The sequence below is a fragment of the Heterodontus francisci genome, chromosome 15 (genome assembly GCF_036365525.1).
Source record: "Heterodontus francisci isolate sHetFra1 chromosome 15, sHetFra1.hap1, whole genome shotgun sequence".
NCBI classification, from domain to species: Eukaryota; Metazoa; Chordata; class Chondrichthyes; order Heterodontiformes; family Heterodontidae; genus Heterodontus; species Heterodontus francisci.
Window position 1 is genome coordinate 30,202,085 of NC_090385.1, and position 27,009 is coordinate 30,229,093.

At 41.8% G+C, this 27,009-nt stretch overlaps 1 protein-coding gene across 2 annotated transcripts in view; it reads left to right on the forward strand.

The window, feature by feature from the left end:
- LOC137377567 (zinc finger MYM-type protein 3-like) overlaps nucleotides 1–27,009 on the forward strand; it is a 130,074-nt gene that overhangs the window by 84,771 nt on the left and 18,294 nt on the right. For both annotated transcript variants that reach the window (XM_068047330.1, XM_068047331.1), the window contains 6 exons: nucleotides 800–974; nucleotides 2,046–2,192; nucleotides 4,202–4,305; nucleotides 5,045–5,213; nucleotides 6,583–6,734; nucleotides 23,398–23,512. In XM_068047330.1, coding sequence (XP_067903431.1) covers nucleotides 800–974; nucleotides 2,046–2,192; nucleotides 4,202–4,305; nucleotides 5,045–5,213; nucleotides 6,583–6,734; nucleotides 23,398–23,512 — 862 coding nt within the window. The remainder of the gene's footprint in view (nucleotides 1–799; nucleotides 975–2,045; nucleotides 2,193–4,201; nucleotides 4,306–5,044; nucleotides 5,214–6,582; nucleotides 6,735–23,397; nucleotides 23,513–27,009) is intronic.

Sequence of the window (27,009 nt, forward strand, 5' to 3'; positions counted from 1 at the left end):
CGGCAGGGTTTTTAAGGAGGATTTGTTTGTTTTGAGGTCTTAATGGGTTTTAGATGAAGAGAAGGTTTGGGGGACAAAGCATCTAGCTAGAATTTTGGGGAGCCCAATCTGGAGCATGCCATCAAGCTATACTTTGGAAAAAAGTGGCATTTGGGGATACAGCATCTAACTGTTGGAGGAGGAGGATTGGGCAACCTGAGGTATAACTGTGGTTTATAGGAAGAGCATTAAAAGATCGATAGATGTTGGAATCTGGATGAATTCTCAGATGTGGAGGATGATTTAGTGGGATGGGTTTTTTTTTTTTTTATTTTATTTTTTTATTTAGAGATACAGCACTGAAACAGGCCCTTCGGCCCACCGAGTCTGTGCTGACCAACAACCACCCATTTATACTAATCCTACATTAATCCCATATTCCCTACCACATCCCCACCATTCTCCTACCACCTGCCTACACTAGGGGCAATTTACAATGGCCAATTTACCTATCAACTTGCAAGTCTTTGGCTGTGGGAGGAAACCGGAGCACCCGGCGGAAACCCACGCGGTCACAGGGAGAACTTGCAAACTCTGCACAGGCAGTACCCAGAACTGAACCCGAGTCGCTGGAGCTGTGAGGTTGCAGTGCTAACCACTGTGCCGCCCACAATGGTTTTACTAGATTGAACAGTAAAGAAAGATAAAACAAATATTTTCGGGTTATTAGCGTGTACAGAAATGTTCGTGTTTGTTAGTGAGACTTGAAATTACATATATTTTACCTTCGTAACAAGCTGTCATATGATTTGCAAAATAGGTCCCTATTCCGATGTTCCTTCCTACCACCTTAGACAGTGCTGATAAGATAGTAGAGACAATAGAGGAACTGAAGGTCAAAATTCCTTCAAACCCATTTGAAGCTGATATACTCGCCATGGCGGAGATGATAGCAGAGGCAGAAGAAATGGAGAAAGCTTCATCAGATCTTTGTGGCAAGTCTTGTTCTGTACTTTTTTCTTTCAACATTGTTCCTAAATCTGTTCTGATGAATAATGGATCCTTCTTCAAGGCATATTATTCAAAATATTAACCGTAATACACTATTGTCGAACATTTTCTCAATGTGACTTCTGATATAATGTACACTGCTGTGTACCAGATTGTCTTAATTTTTTTTGTGGTTTCAAAAGACTATGTTTCAAAGTTTGTCCTCGTGTATGTAACCTGTTGTTTATCAGATTTAGAAATCTGCTGCTCCTCGTTGAACTTCTGCACTGGTCTGTGACTCTTATTGGTTTAATAGGCTTTTATGTGCATCATGATGGATATTGATCATGGTTCTAGTTGAGAAAATAATTGGAAAAACAAAGCAGTGGGAAGGAGAACGACATGGCAAATGATGTCCAGTTTTGTTTTCTGTTCACTTTTTGGCATTGCATTTGTTGTTGTCGCCTTCTGATGATCAGTAGAAGTTCCTGTTTCTCTTCAAATCATGCCATGAGATCTTTAGCTTCTACCTCTCTCTAACATCTCATTGGAAATATAGTACTTAGAGCAATACAATGGTCCTTCATTACAGCACATGAGTGTCAGTCCAAATTATATATTCTACCCCTGAAGTGTAGCTTATGTTCTATTCCAGAAAGCCTGGTGGTGAAGCACAGAACTGGAGCCAATCTTTATACACTTTGATATGCTTTTATTTACATAGCTACACATTACAAAATATGCACCTCCTAACTCAATAAACCCATTTTCAGTCTCCTTATTTATAGGAACTCAAGTGAATCCCTAGTTAATGCCCACCACCTGCATACAATTAAAAACAATTAACAACTTGAACCCAAACCTTCTGATGCTGAGATGAATGTGCTAACAACTGAGCCAAGCCAACACTGAAAATTAGTTTTTTTATGTAAATATATATTCACTGGATAATTGTGTTACAATGTTGATCAGTATTTGGATTTTCTTTTGTATATCCTCCAACCCATGGCCTTTTAAAGTCAGTTATCTTTTTAATATGCAATAAGACCCAGTTATTTCTTCCTTGTCTGAAGCAGATCTTGCTAGCAATCAGAGTGCTGATGGCCTCCTAGAAGACTGTGACTTATTTGGACCAGCCAGAGATGATGTGTTGGCCATGGCAGTTAAAATGGCTAACGTCTTGGATGAACCAGGGCAGGATTTGGAAGCGGACTTCCCCAAAAGTAAGTATATGTGGCTGTTGATGGATTCCTGCTGCTTTGAAGCTATATTAGGAATGACCATGTGTTGCAAACCTGCTTAACTTTTTAAAATTGCTAATCTTGATTTTTTTTCCAGTGCAAAGGTGAAAATATTGCTAAATTGCCATCCCATGTTGAACAGTCTTGGAGTCCAGGGAGCATATCTGCAGTTTACTCTCTTTGTATCTACTATAAAATGATGTTTGACAGGGACTTACTGACTTGCAAGTCTAAATACAGTTGTGACATATAGCATTTATTCCCTATCGTGTAGGTAATGGGAGAAGAAAAGTTGGTTTATGATCTGAGCATCTGTCTTCCATATAAAGTGATATGAGTAGTGTTCAAACCAAAAGTAATAGTTCTATTGACTTGCTGATGCTTATGGTTCAGGTTGTTATCTGAATATTGTTACGACCGAGGTGGGAGTAATGTACTGTTAATTTAGTTCCACTACTCCACAGGTCGTAGCATATTAGTAAAGTTTCACACCTACTGGAAAAACTAGCCAAATTAATCACTTTATTTATCCCCAGAATAAAGCACGCCAAACCAGGTTTCTTTAAATAACAAAATTAACTATTTTAATAAACCAAAGTTCTTTTGACTTCATAAAGAGAATAGAATTTTACTTGATAAAGGAATTATTTTTTATGTAATAATGAGATGAATCTATATGTATGAAAAGATTTCATAACTTGATCTTCCTAATCCTCATGCGCACACACACACATTCAATTACCAGTGGTTAACAGGGAAAAATGGTTATTTTGATTTTATAGCAGTTTCTTGGAGATAATAAAACAACTGGGTTGTATCTTCTGGTAGTATTTTCCTGGAACGGTGATGTGTCCCAGAGTCGAATAGTCAGATGCCACTCGATGTCTCTCCAGGTGAAATTAATTAGCAGTCGATGGTGGGTAGGTGTTCAAGGTAGCTTGTCTGCAGCAGGCATCTCTCAGATCTTTCAGCAACAGGTTGTAGCAACAGGTCTATTTAAGTTTTAAAGTAGCAGCTTAACAGTAGAGTGAGTTTAGGAACTTCCAAAACACAGATGTCAACAGGACTTACTCTCAGCAAAGAAGCCTCCTCCACAGAGCACAGCACTCCAGAACACACACTCAAGGCAGGGATTCTTGACTGGAGGCAACAACAACTTGCCAGACTTGAAAAACAAGCTTTCTTTCTGCAAAGCAGTGTTTCTCCACAGAGTGTAGCAATTCCTCTTTTCTCTGGGTCTCTTCCCCTCTCTCTGGGCATAAACAGCAACATGGGTTTTAGCTCCCATTCATTAGATTTGCAGTTCCTTCAAAGTTCTTTTGACTTCATGAAGAGAGTAGAATTTTACTTGATAGAGGAATTATTTTTCAGGAGAGTGAGTTTTCTGGGCTGTATTCCTGGCCAGTCTCCAGCAGTAACCCTTTTTACCTGCTCACAGCTCCCCTTGTCTCTTGTACACTGCTTAAAAATGAAACTGAAAGCATTTTTTTTACCAGGAATAACCAGACAAGAATCACAACTCTTCCTGTTGGCTTGGATATGAGTTTACAGTCTGCACTTCAAATACCAAATGTCAACAAGTCTCTGCAGTAACTGTTCACAAAGTCTTTTTTTAATCCAGTCTTAAAGGCACACAGACCTCCTAGTTTTTTTTAAAAGACAAAACTCTTATGACAATGTAGACAAGGGACAAAGTTAAACAGTGGAAGTCATATGCGTGCAAATTCAACAGTCAACTGAGACTTAGCTATTCTACAAGCATGTGGCAGTCAGTTTGTTGGGAAATTAGTTTCCACAGAGGTGACTTGCTTAAATGGCTTTCACTATATTGCAGTAATTGTTGCAAGCTATAGATTTATGTTTCCATCAGGAAACCAAAGAGGCCGATCATCTTCATATTTTCCCAAATTTTGCTGTAAAACCTTTTTGTGAATTTTAACTTAGTTCTTTTTCATACATTTAAAAAAAAATACATATCTTTTATTTTCCAGCCCCGTTAGAACTCAATTCGGGTGTTGATTTCCTGTTTGACTGTGGGCTTGTGACAACAGATGAAGAGCAGCCAGAATCTGAAATTCCACGAGCTGTTAGAAGGGTACGATTTCTTTTGCCGTTTGTATGTCTGTTCAGAGAACTATGTGATAGCTGCAACAGTCAGTAGGTTCAGATTGTAGCATTTTGGTCCATTTAAAAACTAATACAAAATTGTTGAGCTTTAACTTGGTAATCTTGCCATCAGTGTCTTGGATTTAAAAAAAAAGCCCCACTACCACCAGAATTTGTTTGGTAAATGCCAATGTAGATCTGGGCCACAGAAGTTGGGAATGTTTGATCTCGTCCGTAGTTAGCTGATTTGTTGAGTTGGTAATGGGGTTACAAATTCTTAAGTGTTTTGGGTCAGGGAGTAGGTGGGTGAATGTGGCTGTTGCTGACTTCTATGCGTTGGTCCCTACTGGAAGGTGGATGTGTGTGAACATATTGTGAGGACAAAATTAAATTTCACCTGGACTTCCTTCATTGGACAGATCAATGCTACTCAATAACTTGTTTCATACATTAATAATGACCACTTGGATAAGATACTAAAGGGGGCAAAAAGTTGTGAAGTTGTACCCCAGTGTCACTGATTGATTGCTTCTATGTAAATGATTTTTGAAATTAGGGCCACCTTTTTAAATTGTGAAACAAAAGGAAGTTTAGATTAAGTGGAGTGAAGTGGGTCAATTGGAAGAGGTTTTCAGGAGAATGTGACCAAATTTCTTCACTTTGCCATAAAGCAAGACTTAAGTTTGGTGTTTGATTTTTTTAATGTATTTTTGTTTTTCACCTTATAGGGTCAGAAGCGGATAATGCTTTCAGAAAGTTGTTCACGTGATTCTCTTGCTAGCCAACAGTGTTGTACTGGATTAAATTACTCATATGGCGTCAATGCCTGGAAGTCCTGGCTCCAGGCCAAGTATGCCAGTGGCGATACCAGTAAAAGTGAAGAACTCAGGTTTGGACGTAAGTGTGTGCTTTGTTTTATTTCATTTTCATGGGAATAGTTTATACCCTTTTCCCCTTCTCTAATAGTCTGTTTGAGCAAGACCACTGGCCAAAGCACTTGCCACTTCTCTGTCAGTTAGTTCTGTACTGCAGAAAAGCAGTCCAGGATGAACTAGCACTGTTTTTAAAAAAAAAAAAAATTGCTCTGTTCCAAAGTAAAGGTAGGCCAGAGTGCAGAATTGGCCCTCATGTGACATTAGTTGGCATTGAATTGGAAATCTAAATTAGTTTACTACAGGACAGCTTATGTGGCTGGTCCAATTCAGTTTCTGGTCAATGGTAGCCCTCAGGCTGTTAGTGCAAGATTCAGTGATGGTAATGCCATTGAACATCAAAGGGAGATAGTTAGATTCGCTCTTGTTGGAGATGGTAATTGTGTGGTGCGAATGTTACTTGCCACTTATGAGCCCAAGCCTGGTTGTTGTCCAGGTCTTGTTGCATCTGGATATGGGCTGCTTCAGTATCTGAGGAGTTGCACATGGTGCTGAACATTGTGCAATCATCAGCCAACATCCCCACTTATGACCTTATGATGGAGGGAAAGTCATTGATGAAGCAGCTGAAGATGGTTGGGCCTAGGACACTACTTTTTACTATTTCACTCAAGAAATAGCAAGTACCTGAAAATAAAAAATGGGATTACAAATCAATAAACTTCTATTCTTCAAAAATGCTGCAACAAAAAATGTTGCAGCTCAAATATTTTGGTAGCTGTCGTGCTCTCCAGTTCTTTCCTCAAAGCATTTCTTAGAGTGATGATGCTCCCACAATGGCGTTGAGAAGAAATTTCCAGGATATTGACCCAGCGATAACAGGGCAATGGTGATGTATATCCAAATCAGCAGTGTGTCCTACAACATTGTTGTCCGTGGCAGAGGTCGTAAGCGAAGGAGATGCAGTCAAAATAGACTTGAAGTTGTTGCAGTGCATCAAGCTTCTTGAGCGTGGCTGCACCTATTTCGGCAAGTGGTGAATATTCCATCACACTCCTGACTTGAGCCTTGTAGGTGAAGAAACCTGGAGGTGAAACACTTGTTGTAGCATGCTCAGCCTCTGCCGTCTTGTAGCTACCATTTTTATATGGCTGGCTTAGAATTTGGGACTAACATAGATATTTTTGAGACTCAGTGGTGTCAGTCATTCCCTTAAGCCTCTTCTGGAGCAGTAGCCCAGTAAGGATTCAAAACCAACCTTCATGAGAAGAGGAGGAAGTAGACAATGCAGGGAGCATTTACATCAGAAGCTATCTTGTGGGACCCCAACTTTGTGGGAACTACTTGTTTGCTCCATTTTTTAAAAATATATATATTTTGTTCTTCCTTATCAGCTAAACCGATGAGGATTAAAGAAGATATCTTATCCTGCACTGCTGCAGAACTTAACTACGGGCTGGCCCAATTTGTTAAAGAAGTACAGCGGCCCAACGGGGAGCGCTATGAGCCAGATAGTGTTTACTATTTGTGTCTCGGAATTCAACAGGTTTGTTTATAAATTCAGATTTGTGAGAGCTGAGTAGGCATGTTAATTGTGTTGTATATTTAGAAATGATTGAGTGTCAGCTTTTTGTCTACATATCCTTGTACTGTGAGTTACTGATCTAAGTTCAATGCTGTTGGGGCAGGGGTGGGTGGGGCTGCAAAAGGTCTTCAGAGTCACCTTCCACTGTGATGAATATACCACCCTCCAACCCCGTAACGAAGTTTTGTTGATTTCATGTTGAATATTGTAATTGTTAATAAGTCGTCTTTTAAAAACAGAGAATAAGATGCAAATTGGAATGATTTCAAGGCATCCTAAACTGGTTCTGATATCCTAATGTTATGCATGTTCTGCTAACAACTTGCTTCCGAGGCATCACTAATGTTGCTCTCTGCAAGGGAGTGGATGAGAGCAGCCCAATGAAGTCAATTAATCTTCTCAGCCTGAACTCAAGGTGTTATGGGGGCATGGATGCTGATCAAAGTGGAAAAAATTTTTAAGGAATAATTCTGGGCAGGTGGAAGAGATATCAGTGGGGGAGCACTTTGGTGGTAGTGATAGTAATTCAGTTAGATTTAGAGTAGATATGGGAAAAGGCAATGATAGACCAAGAGTATAGGTGTTAAATTGATAAAGGCCAATTTTGCTAAGTTGAGTTGTATGGAAACAGCTACTTGAAGGGAAAGCAGTGTCAGGACAGTGAGAGGACAGAACTTAAGTATTGCTAAAAATAGAGACATTATGTCGAACCTTTTTGTCTTACACTCATCAGGACAATCCACAAGAATACCCATGTAAGAGAAAACAACAAATGTATACTGTATGAGAAGAGGGTGCTGATTGGCAAGTAAACTCTGGTAGAGGCTTTGCCATGGAGAACGCACCAGTTAGCGGTGACTGGCAGTTAACTGCCAAGCTTTGTTTGAAATTTATAACAGGCAGCTTGACTTTGGTCAAGGCATTACCCTGAGGAATGAACCAGCGAATCGCTGTCAGTTATTTTGAAACAGGCGCAATGTTTGTACACATATTCTTTCTGTCTGCAAAGAACAGGGCTCTGTGTATTAATATATGTAGCTTCTAGTACGCACAAATGTGCCACACTGTGAGCCCCCTTAAATTGGTTGTCAGCATAATGCTTAGCACACTGAGGATTATTTAGCAAATGTTGTCCAATCGCGGAATCACATCTAATGTTGGACACTGTGTTTTGAGTTTTGCAAGCGTGGGCTGGTTGGGTACAGCCTGTAACCGGACATCGCGGCAGCATTTGACTGTGTATGGCATCAAGGACCCCTAGCAAAAATGGAGTCAATGGGAATCAGGGAAAACTCTCCGCTACTTGGAAGATGATTGTGGTTATTGGAGGTCAATCATCTCAGTTCCAGGACATCGCTGCAGGAGTTTCTCAGGGTTGTGTCCTCAGCCCAACAATCTTCAGCTGTTTCATCAATGACCTCCTTCCATCATAAGGTCAGAAGTGGGGTTGTTTGCTGATGATTGCACAGTGTTCAGCCCCATTCGCGACTCCTCAGATACTGAAGCAGTCCCTGTCCAGATCTAACAAGACCTGGACAATATCCAGGCTTGGGCTGTTAAGTGGCAAGTAACATTAATGCCATGCAAGTGCCAGGCAATGACCATCTCCAACAAGAGCGAATCTAACCATCTCCCCTTGACATTCAATGGCATTACAATTGCTGAATCCCCCACTATCAACATCCTGGGGGTGACCATTGATCAGAAACTGAACTGGAGTAGCCATATAAATACTGTGGCTACAAAAGCAGATCAGAGGCTCGGAATCCTGTGGTGAGTAACTCGCCTCCTGATTCCCAAAAGCCTGTCTACCATTTACGAGGCACAAGTCAGGAGTGTGATGGAATACTCTCCACTTGCCTGGATAGGTGCAGCTCCAACAACACTCAAGAAGCTCTATACCATCCAGCCCGCTTGGTTGGCACACCATTCACAAACATTCACTCCCTTTACCACCGATGCACAGTGGCAGCAGTGTGTACCATCTACAAGATGCACTGTAGCAATGCGCCAAGGTTCCTTAGACAGTACCTTCCAATCCATGACCACTACCACCTAGAAGGTCAAGAGCAGCAGATGCATGGGAACGCCACCACCTGCAAGTTCACCTCCCAAGCCACACACCATCCTGACTTGGAACTATATTGCGGTTCCTTCACTGTCACTGGGTCGAAATCCTGGAACTCCCTTCCTAACAGCACTGTGGGTGTACCTACCCCACATGGACTGCAGCGGTTCAAGAAGGCATCTTACCACCACATTCTCGAGGGCAATTAGGGATGGGAAATAATTGCTGGCCTAGCCAGCGACACCCACATCCCATTAATGAATTTTTTAAAAGTTGGTTTTAAAAAACGGACAAGATAAAATGAGAGTAAACTAGCCAGTGAGAGCTTTTATAGGTATGTGAAGAGGAAGAGAGTAGCTAAAGTAAACATTGGTCCCTTAGAAGCAGCGACAGGAGAAATTATCATGGGGAATGAGGAAATGGCAGAGGCATTAAACAAATATTTTTTGTCTGTTTTCGCAATAGAAGACACAAGTTTCATACCAGAAATAGACAGTTACCTAGGGGCTAAAAAGAGTGAAGAAATTAAGGAAATTCATATCAGCAGAGGAAAAGTATTGGAAAAACTTAAGAGACTAAAATCTGACAAATCCCGGGCCCAGATGGCCTACACCCGAGTGTTCTAAAAGAGACAGCTGCAGAGATGGTGGATGTGCCAGCTGATTTTCCAAAATTCCTCAGGTACAGGAACGGTCCCATCAGATTGGAAGTTGGCAAATGTTACATTGCTTTTCAAGAAAGGAGGGAGAGAGAAAACTGGGAGCTATAGGCCAGTTAGCCTAACATCAGTCTTTGGGAAAATGTTGGAATCTGTTGTTAAGGAAGTCTTAATGCACTTCGAAAAAACACACTGTGATTAGAACAAGTAAACATGGTTTTACGAAAGGGAAATAGTGTTTGACAAATTTGAGAGTTTTTTGAGTATGTAGGTTAGATAAAGGGGAACCAGTAGGTGTAGTATACCTGAATTTTCAAAAGGCATTCGATAAGGTGCCACACAAAAGGTTAATAGGCAAGATAAGGACTCATGGAGTTGGGCGTAATATATTTGCATGGATAGAGGATTGGTTAATGGCCAGGAAGCAAAGAGTGGGCATAAATGGGGCATTTTCAAGTTGGCAGGCAGTGAATAGTGAAGTTCTGCAAGAATCAGTGCTGGGGCCTCAGCTATTTACAATCTATATTAATGACTTGGATGAAGAGACAGAATAATGTATCTAAGTTTGCTGATGATACAAATGTAAGTGGAAAGGTAAGCTGTGGGGAGGACACAGGCTACAAAGAGATATAAACAGGTTAAGTGAGTGGGCAACAGGATGGCAGATTTAGTATAATGTAGGGAAGTGTGAAGTTGTTCACTTCGGTCGTAAGAATAGAAAAGAATGTTTTTTAAAACAAAAAGTGCTGGAAATACAAAGGTTCCCCTTTGTTCGCTTCCCCCCCCCCCCCCCCCCCCCGGCTTGACTTGCTTAAAACCTAATTCTTTTCTAACCTTTGCCAGTTCTGATGAAAGGTCGCTTACCTGAAACGTTAACTTTGCTTCTCTCTGCACAGATGCTGCCAGACATGCTAAGTATTTCCAGCACTTTGTTTTTTTTTCAGATTTCCGACATCTGCAGTATTTTGCTTTTATTTTAATGTTTTTAAAAGTTGTACGATTTGTAAATGTTAATGTTCAAAGAGACTTGGGTGTGCTTGTACAAGGAAAGTAGCAAGTTGGCATGCAAGTACAGCAAGCAGTTAAGGCAAATGGCATGTTGGCTTTTATTGAAAGGGGATTGGAGTACAGGAATAAAGAAGTCTTGCTGCAGTTGTACAGGGTTTTGATGAGACTACATCTGGAGTACTGTGTGCAGTTTTGGCCTTCACATTTAAGAAAAGATATACTTGCATTGGAGCCGGTATAGTGAACGTTCAATAAATTGGTCCCTGGGATGAGGGGGTTTGTCCTTTGTGAGGCTGAGTAAATTGGGCATATATTCTCTGGAGTTTAGAAGAATGAGAGGCAATCTCATTGAAACATACAAGATTCTAAAGGGGCTGGATAGGGTAGACACTGAGAGATTGTTTCTGCTGCTCAGGATACCTAAAATACAGGGGCAAAGTCTCAGGATAAGGGGACGATCATTTAGGAAAGGATTGTGAAACTTTGGAATTCTCTACCCTCGAGAATTGTGGATGCTCCATCGTTGAATACATTTAAGGTTGGGATTGACAGATTTTTGGTGTCTCAGGAAATCTAGGCAACCGGGCGGGAAAGTGGGGTTAAAGCCCAAGATCAGTCACGATTGTATTGAATGGCAGAGCAGGCTTGATGGGCCATATGGTTGTCTAACTGCTCCTATTTCTTGTGTTTATGTAGTAAATGAGGTTAAGGGTGAGATGATACCATTAGCACAAAATACTCTTAAAAAATTTAGTAAAATAGCCATCAGTCCTTTTAGAAATCCTTTGGCTTTTCAAAAAAAAGCTTGCATCTTTATTTCAGTTGCTGAATCATTCCTGAGTGATCTCATTCATTGTAAGATTGGGAGGATTTTAGAATACAGCAAAGGAGGACGAAGAAACTGATAAAGGGAGAATAGAATATGAATGTAAGGTAGCAAAAAAATGTAAAAATGGACTGTAAAAGCTTCCAGAGGCACATAAAAAGGAAACGTTTGGCTAAGACAAATGTGGGTTCATTACAGTCAGAGTCAGGAGAATTTATAGTGGGGAATAGAGAAATGGCAGAGAAGCTAAATGATTACTTTGCGTCTGTCTTCACCAAGGAAGAGACAAGAAATCTCCCAGAATTAGAGATCCAAGGGGATGGGGGAAAATGAGGAATTGAAGGAAATTAGTTTTAGTAAGAAGGTTGTATTGGAGGAATTAATGGGGCTGAAGGTTGTTAAGTTTTCAGGGACTTGATATTCTACATCCCAGAGTGTTGAAAGAGGTTGTAATGGAGATAGTGGATGCATTGGGTGATTATCATCCAAAATTCTATAGATTCTGGAGCGGTTCCTGCAGATTAGAAGGTCACAAATGTCACCCCACTATTTAAGAAGGGAGGGAGAGAGAAAACAGGGAATTACAGACCTGTTGGCCTTACATCAGTCATTGGAAAAATGTTAGAATCTATTCTAAAGGATGTGATAAATGGACACTTGGATAATAATCTGATTGAGCATAGCCAACATGGATTTATGAATGGGAAATCATGTTTGATGAACCTGTTGGAGTTTTTTGAGGATGTTACGAACAGAATTGATAAAGGGGAGTCGGTGGACTTCGTATACTTGGATTTTCAGAAGGCTTTTGATAAAGTCCCCCACAGGAGGTTGGTTAGCAAAATTAAAGCACGTGGGTTAGGAGGTAATATACTGGCGTGGATTAAGGATTGGTTAACAGGCAGAAAACAAAGAGTAGGAATAAATGGGTTATTCTCGCGTTGGCAGGCTGTGACTAGTGGGGTACCGCATGGATCAGTGCTTGGGCCCCAGCTGTTCACAATATATATCAATGATTTGGATGTGGGGACCAAATGTAATATTTCCAAGTTCGCGAATGACACAAAACTAGGTGGGAATGTGTGTTGTGAGGAAGATGCAAAGCTGTTTCAAGGGGATTTGGACAGACTTAGTGAGTGGGCAAGAACGTGGCAGATAGAATATAATGTGGAAAAATTGTGAGATTGTCCACTTTGGACGGAGGAATAGATTTGCAGAGTATTTCTTAAATGGTAAGAGATTAGAAAGTGTAGATGTACAAAGGGACCTGGGTGTCCTTGTCAGTAAGTCACTGAAAGCTAACATGCAGGTGCAGCAAGCAATTAAGAAGGCTAATGGTATGTTGACCTTTATCGCAAGAAGATTTGAGTACAGGAGTAGTGAAATCTTGCTTCAGTTGCATAGAACCTTGGTTAGACTGCACCTGAAGTACTGTGTGTAGTTTTGGTCCCCTTACCTTTATTATTGCCATAGAGGGAGTGCAACGAAGGTTCACCAGACTTCTTTCTGGGATGGCAAGACTGTCCTATGAAGAGAGATTGGGGAAACTGGGCCTGTATTGTCTAGAGTTTTGAAGAATGAGAGGTGATCTCATTGAAACCTACAAAATAGGGATAGTTAGGGTAGATGCAGGTAAGATGTTCCCCCTGGTTGGGCAGTCTCGAACCAGGGGACACAATTTCAAAATAAGGGGGTAACCACTTAGGGCGGAGATGAGGAGAAATTTCTTTACTCAGAGGGTTGTGAATCTTTGGAATTATCTACCCCAGGGGACTGTGGAAGCTCAGTCATTGAGTATGTTTAAAGCAAAGATTAACAGATTTCTAAATACCAATGACATAAGGGGATATGAGGATAGCATGGGAAAAAGGCATTGAAGTGGAAGATCAGCCATGATCGTATTGAATGGTGGGACAGGTTCGATGAGCTGAATGGCCTGCTCCTATGTTGCTATATCTTGCCTGAGAATTAAAATAATATAGATACCTTAGCCTATATCGTGTACAAGCTTTTAAGGGAGGAACATTAGCTGGCTCCACAAAATGTTGGGGTATAGTTCAGTGGCAGATCATTTGACTGCAGATCAAGAGGTCCTTGGTTCAAATCCAGGTGCCCCCTTCAAGTTTTTTTTTTAAAAGGGTTAACTGTTCGCTTCATTTTGTGTTCTGTGTCTTATATCAAATTGCATGAGTGTTCTTTATTGTGATTTCTGATAATTTGTTTGAAACCTTTTTTGCATTGGTTTTTGTTTTGCTTTCATCATTCTGCTTTTGTGGTGCTCTTCCACTGGAGGGAGCAGTGACACATTGGCTGGTGCAAGCATAATCAAATGTAATTGTCGATTGTGAACCATCGTAGGTTTTATAACTCGAGCAACTTTCAACTGAGCCAAGAAGGAGGTTAATTTAGTTTGAGCCTCCAATTGAAATGTGGCCTCAGTTACAAATGTGCACATTGATGCGTTGCTTGTTGTATTTTTTTGAATATCAAGTGTTTTTCTTATCACCTTTTTTACTGGAAAGTGAATAGATGTTGCTCCAGCACTTACTTCGATTGCAGGAGCGTCAATTAACTGGTACTCCAGTACTTTAGTAGTTTGAAAACTCGGACTTGTGAACGCAATACCAAATGAAATCAGTTTGTGAGCAGTTTCTCTGCTCCTGATGGCAGCGACTCCTTCCTAGGGTCTAATTCTACCTATGCACAAAGGACATTTCTTCTTGTATAACTCTGGACAGTAAGCACTGAGGGGTTATTTGACCATTTCTGACATTAACGGATATTCACACTTCCACACTTGACCACTTTTCAGCAGGGTCACTGGATATAGCACAACTGCTGAGCTCATCATCTCCCCCTCCCACCCCAATGATAGCCCAGTCCCACTATTGCTAATAGACATTTGCTTTCTTTTTTAAAAAGAGGTGAGGTGGAAATCCCTTAGTTTCTCCCCACAGCCATATATTGATCGTGGCCCATTCTTGTTAGTTTTTTTTAAACTGCTACCAGACCCATGTAATACTTCCCATTACTTTTCATATTTGGCTACATAGTGCTACAGCAAAACCAAATTTATAGAATCATAGAATGGTTACAGCACAGGAGGTGGTCATTCGGCCCATTGTGTCCACGTCTGCTCTCTGCAAGAGCAACTCAGCCAGTCCCACTCCCTCTACTTTTTCTGTAGCCCAGCAAATGTTTTCCTTCAGGTTCTTATTCAATTACCTTTTGAAAGTCATGATTGAATCTGCCTCCATTTTCAGGCAGTGCATTCCAGATTGTAACCACTTGCATAAAATAAGTTTATCCTCATGCCTTTTGTCAATTACTGTAAATCTGTGTTCTCTGGGTCTCGAGCCTTCTCCAGTGGGAACAGTTTCTCTCTATCTAATTAATCTGCCTAGATATCTAGGAGGTGGAAGGAAGAGAGGAACTTGGTGAAATTGCAATCACCAGGCAGGCGGTACTGACCAAACTGATGGAGCAGTGAGCTAACAAGTCCCCGGGTGCTGAAGGGCTTCATCCTTGGGTCTGAAAAGAAGTAGCTAATGAGGTAGTCGATGTGTTGGTAATTTTTCAAAGTTCTCTAGATTCTGGAAAGGTTCCATCAGACTGGAAAATAGCAAATATAACCCCTCTATTCAAGGGGGAGAAAGGCAGAAAACCAGTAACTATAGGCCAGTAGGCTTGACGCCTGTTGTGGGGAAGATGTTAGAATTGATCATTAAGGAGGCTATAGCCGGGCACTTAGAAAAACTCAAGGTAATCGGGAATAGTCAGCATGTCTTTGTGAAAGAGAGATCATGTTTAACCAATTGATTGGAGTTCTTGGAAGGAGTAACGTGTGCCGTGGATGAAGGGGGGCCTGTTGATGTACTGTACTTGAATTTCCAGAAGGCATTTGACAAGGTGCCACATGAAAGATTATTGTGCAAAGTAGGAGCTCATGGTGTAGTAGTAACATATTAGCATGGATAGAAAATTGGCTGGCTGGCAGAAAACAGAGAGTATGCATAAATGGGTCCTTTTCTGTTTGGCAGGATATAACGAATGGAGTCCCGCAGGGGTCTGTGCTGGAGCCTCAAGTTTTTACAAATTATATCAATGACTTGGATGAGGGGAGCGATGGCATGGTAGCTAAATTTGCAGATGGCACAAAGATAAGTAGGAAAGTATATAGTGCAGAGGGCATAAGGACGTTGCACACCAATATGGATAAGTTGAGTGAGTGGGCAAAAATCTGACAGATGGAGTATAATGTGGGAAAATATAAAGTTCTTCACTTTGGCAAGAAGAATAAAAAAGCAGAGTATTACTTCAACAGAGAATGACTGCAGAACTCCGAGGTGCAGAGGGATCTAGGTGTTCTGGTGCATGAGTCACAAAAAGTTAGTATGCAGGTACAGCAAGTCATAAAGAAAGCTAACAATGCTAAACTTTATTACGAGAGGAATTGAAAATAAAAGTAAGGATCATGCTTCAGTTATACAGGGCATTGGTGAGACCAAATCTCGAATACTGAGATGTGTAAGTATACTGCTGAAGAAAATTCTCCTGAATACATTTCAGAAATTCTTCCCCTTCTCTGCACTTCACCCTGTCACTATCCCAGTCTGTATTAGGATAATTGAAGTCCCCCACTACACTACTCTCTAGTTCTTGCATCTCTCTAATTTCCCTGCAAATTCGTTCCTGTATACCTTTCCTACTAGTGGCCTGTAGAATACACCTAGTAGTGTAATGTGTCTATGTGCGCCTGCAGCTCACCAACCTTATTTACCACATTAACTGCAAATCTGATATTTCCACTTTGACCCCAGGTAATGCCATACTATTTCTTACTGTAGTGCCATTTGTTTCTCCCAACCCTTTATGCACCTTATTCCTCTTTTCTAATGCTACATCTTAAGAACATAACAATAAATAGGAGCAGCAGTAGGCTATTCAGTCCTCCGAGCCCGCACCGCCATTCAGTGAGGCCATGGCTGATCTATTTCAACACCATTTTCCTGCACTATCCCCGTAACCCTTGATGTTTTTAATATGTGGAAATCTATTGATCTCTGTCTTGAACATACTCGACGATTGAGCCTCCACAGCCCTCTGGGGCAGAGAATTCCAAATATTTATCATCCTGTGAATAAATTCCTCCTCTTTTGAGTCCTAAATGGCCTGCCCCTTATTCTGAGACTATGTCCCCTGGTTCTGGACTCCCCAGCCAGGGAAAGCTTCCTTCCTGCATCAACCCTGTTGAACCCTATAAGAATTTTGTATGTTTGAATGAGATCACCCCTCAATCTTCTTAACTCCAGAGAATAAAGGGCCAGTCTATTTAATCCTTCCTCATAGGACGATCCCTCCATCCCAGGAACTAGTTTGGTGAACCTTCATTGCAGTCCCTCTTGGTTCCTAACCTTCTCCCACAGCACTAGCAAACCTCCCCAGGAGGACATTTGATCCTGGCTCTGTTGAGTTGCAACCTCTGCAGCCTGTATAGATCCTACCTCCCCAGAACCAGTCCCAGTGTCCCAGGAATTTAAAGCACTCCCTCCTGCACTGTCTCTCCAGCCACGCATTCATGTGCTCTTTCCTCCTTTTCTGTACTCATTGGCATATGGCACTGGAAGTAACCCGGAGATTGGTACTTTTTAAAGTCCTATTTATTAATCTCTTTCCTAGCTCCCTAAACTCTGCCTGCAGGACCTCATCCCTCTTTCTACCTGCCTTTGGTACCAACATGGACCACATCTGGCTGTTCACTCTTCCCTCTCAGAATGTTCTGCAGCCGCTCAATGACATTCTGGAACCTGGCAGCCACAGAGATGCCTGTCTGTTCCCCTAACTATAGAAAGCCCCATCATTATTGCTTTCCCAATCTTCCTCTCCCTGGACCCCACCACCCCACCCCAGGAACAGCTGAGCCACACGTGGTACTGTGGACTTGGCTTTGGCTACACTCTCCAGAGGAACAATCACACTTACCAGTATTCAGAACTGAATACCAGTTAGAGACTGAGATGCACTCTGGATTCATGCACTACCTGCCTGGGTCCTCCTTGACTATCTCGCAGTCACCCATTCCCTGTCTGCTTGCAGTGAGCTATGATCTGGAATGCACTGCCTGAATTGAAATTGTGTTTTTATACTCCACAAATCTATTTTCTCTGTTTCTTCTCCAAGTTCTCCAGACCATGCATTAGAATATGACATATAACCAGCAAAGGGCCATCAAAAAGTTGATGAGGGACAAAATAGAATGAGAGTAAACTAGTCAGCAATATAAAAACAAATTGTAAGAGCTTTTATAAGTACATAAAACGGAAGAGAGTAGCTAAAGTAGCCATTGGTCCTTTAGAGGCAGAGACAGGAGAAATCATGGGGAATGAGGAAATGGCAGAGGCATTGAACAAATATTTTTCTGTCTGTCTTCACAGTGGGAAAACTCAAGTTCCATGCCAGAAATAGGCAGTAACCCCGGGGCTAAAAAGAGTGAGGAAATTTAACTATATTGATATCGGCCAAGAATAAGTATTGGAGGAACTTGAGGGACTAAAATCTGACAAGTCCCCGGGACCTGATGGCCTACATCCAAGGATTCTAAAAGAGATAACTGCAGAGATGGTGGATGCGCTGGCTATGATTTTCCAGAATTCCTTAGATTGAGGAATGGTCCCATCAATTGAAAACAGGGAACTACAGGCCAGTTAGCCTGACATCAGTTGTTGGAAAGATGCTGGAAACTATTATTAAAGATGTCTTAACATTGCACTTGGAAAAGTATAGTATGATTGGAACAAGTCAGCATAGCTTTACTAAAGGGAGATCCTGTTTGACAAATTGATTAGAGTATTTTTGAGAATGTTACTAGTAGGGTCGATAAAGGGGAACCAGTAGATGTTGTATACCTGGATTTTCAAAAGGCATTCGATAAGGTGCCACATAAAAGATTAATAGGCAAGGTAAGAGCTCATGGTGTTGGGGGTAATATATTAGCATGGCTAGAGGATTGGTTAATAGACAGGAAGCAAAGAGTGGGCATAAATGGGGCATTTTCAAGTTGGCAGGCAGTGAATAGTGGAGTACTGCAAGGATCAGTGCTGGGACCTCAGCTATTTACACTATATTAATGACTTGGATGAAGAGACAGAGAGTAATGTATCTACGTTTGCTGATACAAGGCTAGGTGGAAAGATAAGCTGCGAGGAGGATGTAGAGAGGCTGCAAAGATACATAGACAAGTTAAGTGAATGGGCAACAATATGGCAGATGGAGAATAATGTAGGGAAGTGTGAAGCTGTTCACTTTGGTTGTAAAAATAGAAAAACAGAATATTTTTAAAAAGATGTGAAACTGGTAAGTGTCGATGTTCAGAGAGACTTGTGGGTACTCGTACAAGGAATGCACAGAGTTGACATGCAAGTGCAGCAGGCTATTTGGAAGGCAAATGGCAAGTTGGCCTTTATTGCAAGGGGATTGGAGTACAGGAATAAAGAGGCCTTACTAAAATTGTACAGGGCTTTGGTGAGACTGCACTTGGAATACTGTGTGCAGTTTTGGTCTCCACATTTAAGAAAAGATATACTTGCACTGGGGGCAGTGTGATGAAGATTTACTAAATTGGTCCCTGGGCTGAGGGGTTTGTCCTATGATGAGAGGCTGTGTAAATTGGGCCTATATTCGCTGGAATTTAGAAGAATGAGAGGTGATCTCATTGAAACATACAAGATTCTGAAAGGGCTTGATAGGGTAGAAGCTGAGAGATTGTTCCTGCTGGTCAGGGAATTTAGAATATGGGAACGCAGTCTAAGGATAAGGAGCTGAGATGAGAAGTTACTACACTTAAAGGGTTCTGAATCTTTGGAATTCTCTACCCCAGAGGGTTGTGGATGCTCCATCATTGAATACATTTAAGGCTGGGATAGATAGATTTTTGGTCTCGCAGGAAATCAAGGGATATGGGGAGCAGGCAGGGAAGTGGAATTGAAGCCCAAGATCAGCCATGATCGTATTGAATGGCGGAGCAGGCTCAATGGGCCATATGGTCTACTTCTGCTCCTATTTCTTGTGTTCTTGTATTCACATTTTCCACTCGTCCCTGCACACCTTCTCACCACTGTCGCCCACTCTGCTCTGCTCCCCTCCCCTCCCCCTGGGCCATTGCAGCTTTAGAAAGTGCTTGGAATCACCAGCTTGCAAGTTTTTGCCAGTGCTACTTTTAGACCAAATATGTATGAGATTTTCAAGTATCACTAAGAAGACTGCTCGCACTGCACATGCATCCTGCACCTCCTTGCATCTTCATTCTGTTGAAATCGACTCGTTGCATGGTCTCCTCTGCTAACTGATTCTTTCCCAGGGCCAGCAATCTGACCACCTGTCAGATTCCAGTCTAGAAGTCTATGTTTTGCCTGCATTAGAACAATAATCATAGATCATTATTGCAGTTTTTTACATAGGTAAGTAGTGTACGTGCTCTGTGCATCCTTTGAAATTGATTCCGTCGCTAGTTTGCAGGGATTTGGTGTAAAGCCAGAGGCAATAAAGCAACTGAGATTATAAAAATGGCAATATCACCACAGATAAGATTGAGATTAATGGGTGGATAGACCATTAGGACACTTGAGTCAGGGTAAATACATGTCTGATCAAGCATAGACTTCTAGCATTTCAGTCTGTGCCCAGTTACTCCCATTGCGCAGAATTCTTGATCCAAGCATATTTGAATAATGAATCTCTATTCAAGCACCGTGTTACTGAATGTGCTCACTCAGTATAGTTTTTCAGTGCTAGATTTCTTTTAGGGGGAGAGGGCATGTTTTAGAAATTCTCATCCTTTTTTGTTGGGGGGGATGGTGGCGGTGTGGTGTTAAGAACCAAATGCAGAGGTTAAAAGAAAAGGCCTACCACCACTTTCTCAGGACAGCTAGTGAACAAAAACTTTTTTTAAAAACTGGTTGAAATATGCTGAATAAGTGGGCTGTCATGTAAAGATTTGCTAACCAACTAGTTATCACCAGATTGGTAAATTTATGATCCAAGGATGATAATTCCTGACAAAATGCTTATGCAGTTATCAGGGTTCAGTCTTGGTGTTTAGGAACATAGGAACAGGAGTAGGTTGTTTAGCCCATGGAGCCTGCCGCACCATTCAATACGATCATGGCTGATCATCCATTTTAATGCCTTTTACTCACACTATTCCCATCTCCCTTTCTGTCATTGGTATTTAGAAATCTGTCAATCTCTGCTTTAAACATACTCAATGACTGAGTATCCACAGCCCTCTGAGGTAGAAATTCCAACGATTCACAACCCTCTGAGTAAAGAAATGTTTCCTCATCTCTGTCCTAAGTGGCTTCCCCCTTATTTTGAAATTGTGTCCCCATGTTCTAGACTTGTGATGCAAACAGTTGTTGATGCTTTTGATCTTCGATCGACCTCTTCTGATTGTGTTCAAAAAAAAAACTTATCCAAGCTACAATTAATAGGAGAAAGACAGGTGGGAAAGCAGTGCTAGAAAAGGACGTGAAAAGTCTCGATCTCAGTAAAGTGAGGATTCAGGAGATGCGTGCAGTACTGCTAGTCCCCTTAGTGCCACTTTCAAGTGAAACATAATATCCAGTCTGTAGCAGCACTAGCAGTCCTGAAAACCGGCTTCCAAGCACTCTCCTAAGCTGCAGACCAGAGGTAAAAGGTCTGGGAAGAATGTGAGAGGTGGTGTTCTAATGCAAGGCCTGTAGAGGTCTCCAAGAGCAAATGCAGAAAATAGCTTTTAAAAGGAAATGCATTTCCAAAAAAAATCTAACTGGCACAACAAAGTAGGAAATAAAAATACAAATGCTTGAAATTCACAGCAGTCTATCTCCCCAACATCAGTAAACAACCTTCTTCACTTTTTGGATGCCAACGTGTCTGCAGTTTACTTTCCTGCATTAGTATTTTTTTCCGTCTCTCAGAAACTAGGCAGTGCACAAGATGTGTTTTTTCTCTGGCTTTAAGAATGCTCTGTGCTATTAAAGTATGCAGAACACATGACTGCATCTGCCTTCACATCCACGTTCTTGTGGGAAGCAGTTTCTGATTCTCACCAAAAGGAAACATTGCCAGCTCTTGGGTCAGGTGAGGTCAAGCACTGGAGTATAAATGTTTTCCTCTTCTGAAAGCAGCTGTATTTTAGGATTTGGAAGAAATTTTGTTCAGAAAAAGGGGAAGATGGCTTCCAAAAGCAGTCAAGACACAGACTACTAACTGTTGGAGCTTGTACAGTTAAACATTTGACAAGCACATGAATAGACTAAAATTAAACATTGATACAATTGTAATTTTAACATCATTGACACTTCTGTATCTTTCATAAATAGTATCTTCAATCTATAATCGGTGAAAATATTTTTATAGTTTGTTTATAGAAAAGCAAATGTGCATCTTCAGTTTGTTCATTATTACTTTTAAAATCTATAATGGTGCGTGGGGTCGAATGCTTACAATAACAAGCTGCAGTCAGTCTCACCAGTGCATAATGCAGGCGTATAGTGTAACAGTGTTCAACATTAAGCCTCTGAGCCCACAGAACTCAGCCCTGTTTGCTGTTGTTTTTTTTTAATTTTGTGAGCCTGATGTTGTGGAAAGGGCTTTTCATAAGAGTTACACCTTTGGTGACTTATCCTTAAATTTAGATCTGTTAACAACAGTAACTAGAGATACATGCCAATGATTCTTGGATTTAAAATCTATTGTGGCCCTTAAGGCTCCATGATAAGTAGCTACACAGCCCAAAAAGACAAAAGCTTGGGATACCATTGTGTTGGGTTTTACTGTGTTGTCAGATATGCTGACTTGGTTGAGCTGCAATTTCCTCCAGTTAAATTGGGAAAACTGAAGTCATTGTCTTCGGCCCCATCACAAGCTCCGTACCCTCGACACTATTTCAGTCCTCTTCCCAGTCATTGTCTCAGGCTGAACTGTTTTTGTTTCAGATTTCCAGCATCTGCGGTATTTTGGTTTTGTTGACTGTTGGTAATCTTGGCATCTTATTTGGCCCATGCTGATCTTCCGACTTCCACCTGTGCCCACAGCAGCTCATCTAAATCCAATAACTGGTTTGTCACTGCAACACTGGTCATATAGCATTGAACCATGCAGACGAGAAAGATCCCAGGTTTCATTTATAAGTTTCTGTTGAGTTGGCTGACCACAGCTAATGCATCAGGCTCTTTATTTTGTTTAGCTTGAGACTTGAAGCAGAACTGCAAAGAAATCTGAGTAGTAAGTTGGGGTGCACACTTTCATCCTGCAGAGAGTCAGCCCTCTTACCTGTGCACAGTCTCAAGCTTACACATCCCAAAGTGTCTGAATTGGCATTTCTGGAGTTTAACCTTTCAAATCAATGCAATTCATTAGTAAATTTCCCACTGCTTGTCAGGTTTGGACCACCCTGCCTTGTTACGTTCTTTGCTTGCAAGATTATTTGGAGTAGAATAGGAATAATCTCAACTGCCAGTGATGGATTTATTTTCCGAGTCCGATGTACCAAACTATTTGGCCAATCATCGGTAATTCTCGACAAGCCTGATGGGAAAACCCATGGAATTAAAATCCAGTTATATCAGTGTTTGTTGGATTTTTTTTTAAGTGGGGACATAATATAACACATTTCCCCATCACCATGTTCTCTGGGGATTGGAGACAGCTATCTTTCCTTCTCCCTGCCGCCACCTCGAGCAGAATTGCCTGATTTTCTACTTGGTGCTTCCCTTGCAGACTCTGTCCTATTGGGGAAATAAATGTGTGGTGCCTCACTAATCTTCAGTACCTAGCTATCTAAGCTAGTTATTTACTCACTAATGCCCAGTAATGGGAATGTTGCCAATCAAAATGATCTGCCTAACTAAAAAGGAAGTAAATACAGGGCGAGAAAGTACAGATAAACTCTTCACATTAGGATAGATTTAATCAGAGTTCCCATAACAAAAAGTAGTTCAGAATTGTAATTTTTTTTGTGTGAACAGTAAGCACTTGTTTACTTCATTTCACCTTTTGCTTTTTTTCATCTGCTTTATTACAGTTCTTGCTTGAAAACAACCGAATGGTCAACATATTCACTGATCTTTATTACCTTACCTTTGTCCAAGAGTTGAATAAAATGTTACAAGGCTGGCAACCAAGTTTGCTTCCAAACGGTAAGTTCTTTGTTCCTTGCGAGACGTTTTGCTAGTGCTGTTGGGGAGGGTTTAAACGAGTTTGGCGAGGGGATGGGGACCTGAGGGTAGACTCAGCTGGGACAAAATCAAATTAAAATGGAAGGCGGAAAATTAATGGATGAGTCTGGAAGACAGAGGAAATGAGGGTTAGAAATTTTTTTTTTAAGAGTTTGGCAGTGCTCAAGGGTGTCTATTTCAATGCAAGGAGTATAGCAAATAAAGCAGATGAGTTAAGGGCACAGATAGACATGTGGCAGTATGATAGCATAACTATTACAGAAACATGACTTAAAGAGGGACAGGAATGACAGCTCAACGTTCCTGGTTACAGGGTTTTTAGACGCGATAAGGTCAAGGAAACTATTACAGCTGTGAGGAGGGATGATACGTTGGAAGGTTCGTCAAATGAGGTCATATGGATTGAGCTAAGGAACAAAAAAAGAGGCACTTACACAGCTGGGAGTTTGCTATAGACCCCCAAACAGAGGGAGATAGAAGAGCAGATATGTAGGCAAATCTCTGAGAAGTGCAAGAACGCTAAGGCAGTAATAGGGGATTTTAATTGCCCCAACATTAACTGGGATAGTTTTGGTGTGAAAGGAATCGAGGGAGCAGAATTTTTGAGGTGCATTCAGGAGAACTGTTTTGGCCAGTATGTAGCAAGTCCAACAAGAGAGAGTGCAGTTTTAGGCTTAGTTTTAGGCAATTAAGATGGGCAGGTGGAAGGAGTGGCAGTGGGAGAGCATTTTGGCGGTAGTGATCATAATTCAGTCAGTTTTAATACAATTATGGAAGAGGACAGAGATGGAACAGAAGTTAGAGTTCTCAATTGGGTCAAGGCCAATTTTACTAAACTGAGGACTGATTTAGCGAAAGTGGACTGGAAACAGCTACTTGAAGGTAAATCAGTTTCAGAGTAGTGGGAGGTATTCAAAGGGGAGATTCAAGGAGTTCAGGGTAAACATGTTCCCACAAAGGAAAAAGGTGAGGTGGCCAAATCTAGAGCCCCATGGATGTCAAGGAGCCTACAGGGCAAGATAAGGCAGAAAAGGAAAGCATATGTCTGACACAGAGAACTCAATACTACAGAAAGCTGAGATGAGTTTAGAAAATGGAGGGGTGAAATCTAAAATGAAATTAGGAAAGCAAAAGGAGGGCATGAAAGAATATTGGCAAGCAAAACCAAGGTGAACCCAAAGATGTAGTCTTAATATGGTAAGAGTAACTAAGGAGAGAGTAGGACCCATAAAAGACCAAAAAGGTAACCCACGTGTGGGAGCAGAAGATATTGGTATGGTTCTTAATGAATTCTTTGCGTCTGTCTTCACAAAAGAGGGGGACGATGCAGACTTTGCAGATAAGGAGGAACTGTGTGAAGTATTGGATGTGATCAGCAATGGAGAGAGGAAGTATTAATGGGATTAGCATCCTTGAAAGTTGATAAATCACCAGGCCCAGATGAAATGTATCCTAGGCTGTTTAAAGAAGCAAGAGAGGAAATAGCAGAGGGTCTGGCTATCATTTTCCAGTCCTCACTGGATGCAGGTGTGGTGCCAGAGGATTGGAGAACTGTTAACATTGTACCTCTGTTTAAAAAGGGAGCAAAGGATAGACCGAATAATTACAGGTGAGTCTGTCTAACCTCAGTAGTGGACAAATTACTGGAATCTATTCTGAGACACAGGATAAACTGTCACTTAGGAAGGCACAAGTTAATCAAGGATAGTCAGCATTGATTTGTGAAGGGAAGATCTTGTTTGACCAATTTCATGAATTTTTTTGAAGAAGTAGCAAGGAAGATAGTTGAGGGTAGTGCAGTTGATGTGGTCTACGTGGATTTTAGCAAGGATTTTGACAAGGGCCCACATGGCGGACTGGTTAAAAAAAATAAAATCCCATGGGATCCAAAGAACTGCAGCAAGGTGGATACAAAATTGGCTCAGTGGCAGGAAACAAAAGGTAATTGTTGACGGCTGTTTTAGCGACTAGAGGGCTGTTTCCAGTGGCGTTCTACAGGGCTCAGTACTGGGTCCCCTGCTTTTTATAGTGTATATTGGGAAAGACGGCATTACCTCTGAAATAATCAAGAGTGCCAAGCCTGCTATACTTTCAGCACTCTAGGAACTGCTTTGCCTGTGCTGGGACGAGGGAGCAGTACCACAGGACATGCACGATGCCAATATCATCACCCTCTATAAGAACAAGGGTGACCGTGGTGACTGCAACAACTACCGTGGAATCTCCCTGCTCAGCATAGTGGGGAAAGTCTTTGCTCAAGTTGCTTTAAACAGGCTCCAGAAGCTGGCTGAGCATGTCTACCCTGAGGCACAGTGTGGCTTTCAAGCAGAGAGATCGACCATTGACATGCTGTTCTCCCTTCACCAGCTACAGGAGAAATGCCGCGAACAATAGATGCCCCTCTACGTTGCTTTCATTGATCTCAGCAAAGCCTTTGACCTCGTCAGCAGACACGGTCTCTTCAGACTACTACAAAAGATCGGATGTCCACCAAAGCTACTAAGTATCATCACCTCATTCCATGACAGTATGAAAGGCAAAATTCAGCATAGCGGCGCCTCATCAGACCCCTTTCCTATCCTGAGTGGCGTGAAACAGGGCTGTGTTCTCGCACCTACACTGTTTGGGATCTTCTTCTCCCTGCTGCTCTCACATGCGTTCAAGTCTTCAGAAGAAGGAATTTTCCTCCACGCAAGATCAGGTGGCAGGTTGTTCAACCTTGCCCGTCTAATCGCGAAGACCAAAGTACGGAAAGTCCTCATCAGGGAACTCCTTTTTGCTGACGATGCTGCATTAACATCCCACACAGAAGAGTGTCTGCAGAGACTCATTGACAGGATTGCGGCTGCCTGCAACGAATTTGGCCTAACCATCAGCCTCAAGAAAACGAACATCATGGGACAGGGCGTCAGAAATGCTCCATCCATCAATATCGGCGACCACGCTCTGGAAGTGGTTCAAGAGTTCACCTACCTAGGCTCAACTATCGCCAGTAACCTGTCTCTCGATGCAGAAATCAACAAGCGCATGGGAAAGGCTTCCACTGCTATGTCCAGACTGGCAAAGAGAGTGTGGGAAAATGGCGCACTGACACAGAACACCAAAAGTCCGAGTGTATCAAGCCTGTGTCCTCAGTACCTTGCTCTATGGCAGCGAGGCCTGGACAACGTATGTCAGCCAAGAGCGACGTCTCAATTCATTCCATTTTCGCTGCCTCCGGAGAATCCTTGGCATCAGGTGGCAGGACCATATCTCCAACGCAGAAGTCCTCGAGGCGGCCAACATCCCCAGCATATACACCCTACTGAGCCGGCGGCGCTTGAGATGGCTTGGCCATGTGAGCCGCATGGAAGATGGCAGGATCCCCAAGGACACAATATATAGCGAGCTCGTCGCTGGTATCAGACCCACTTGCCGTCCATGTCTCCTCTTTAAAGATGTCTGCAAACGCGACATGA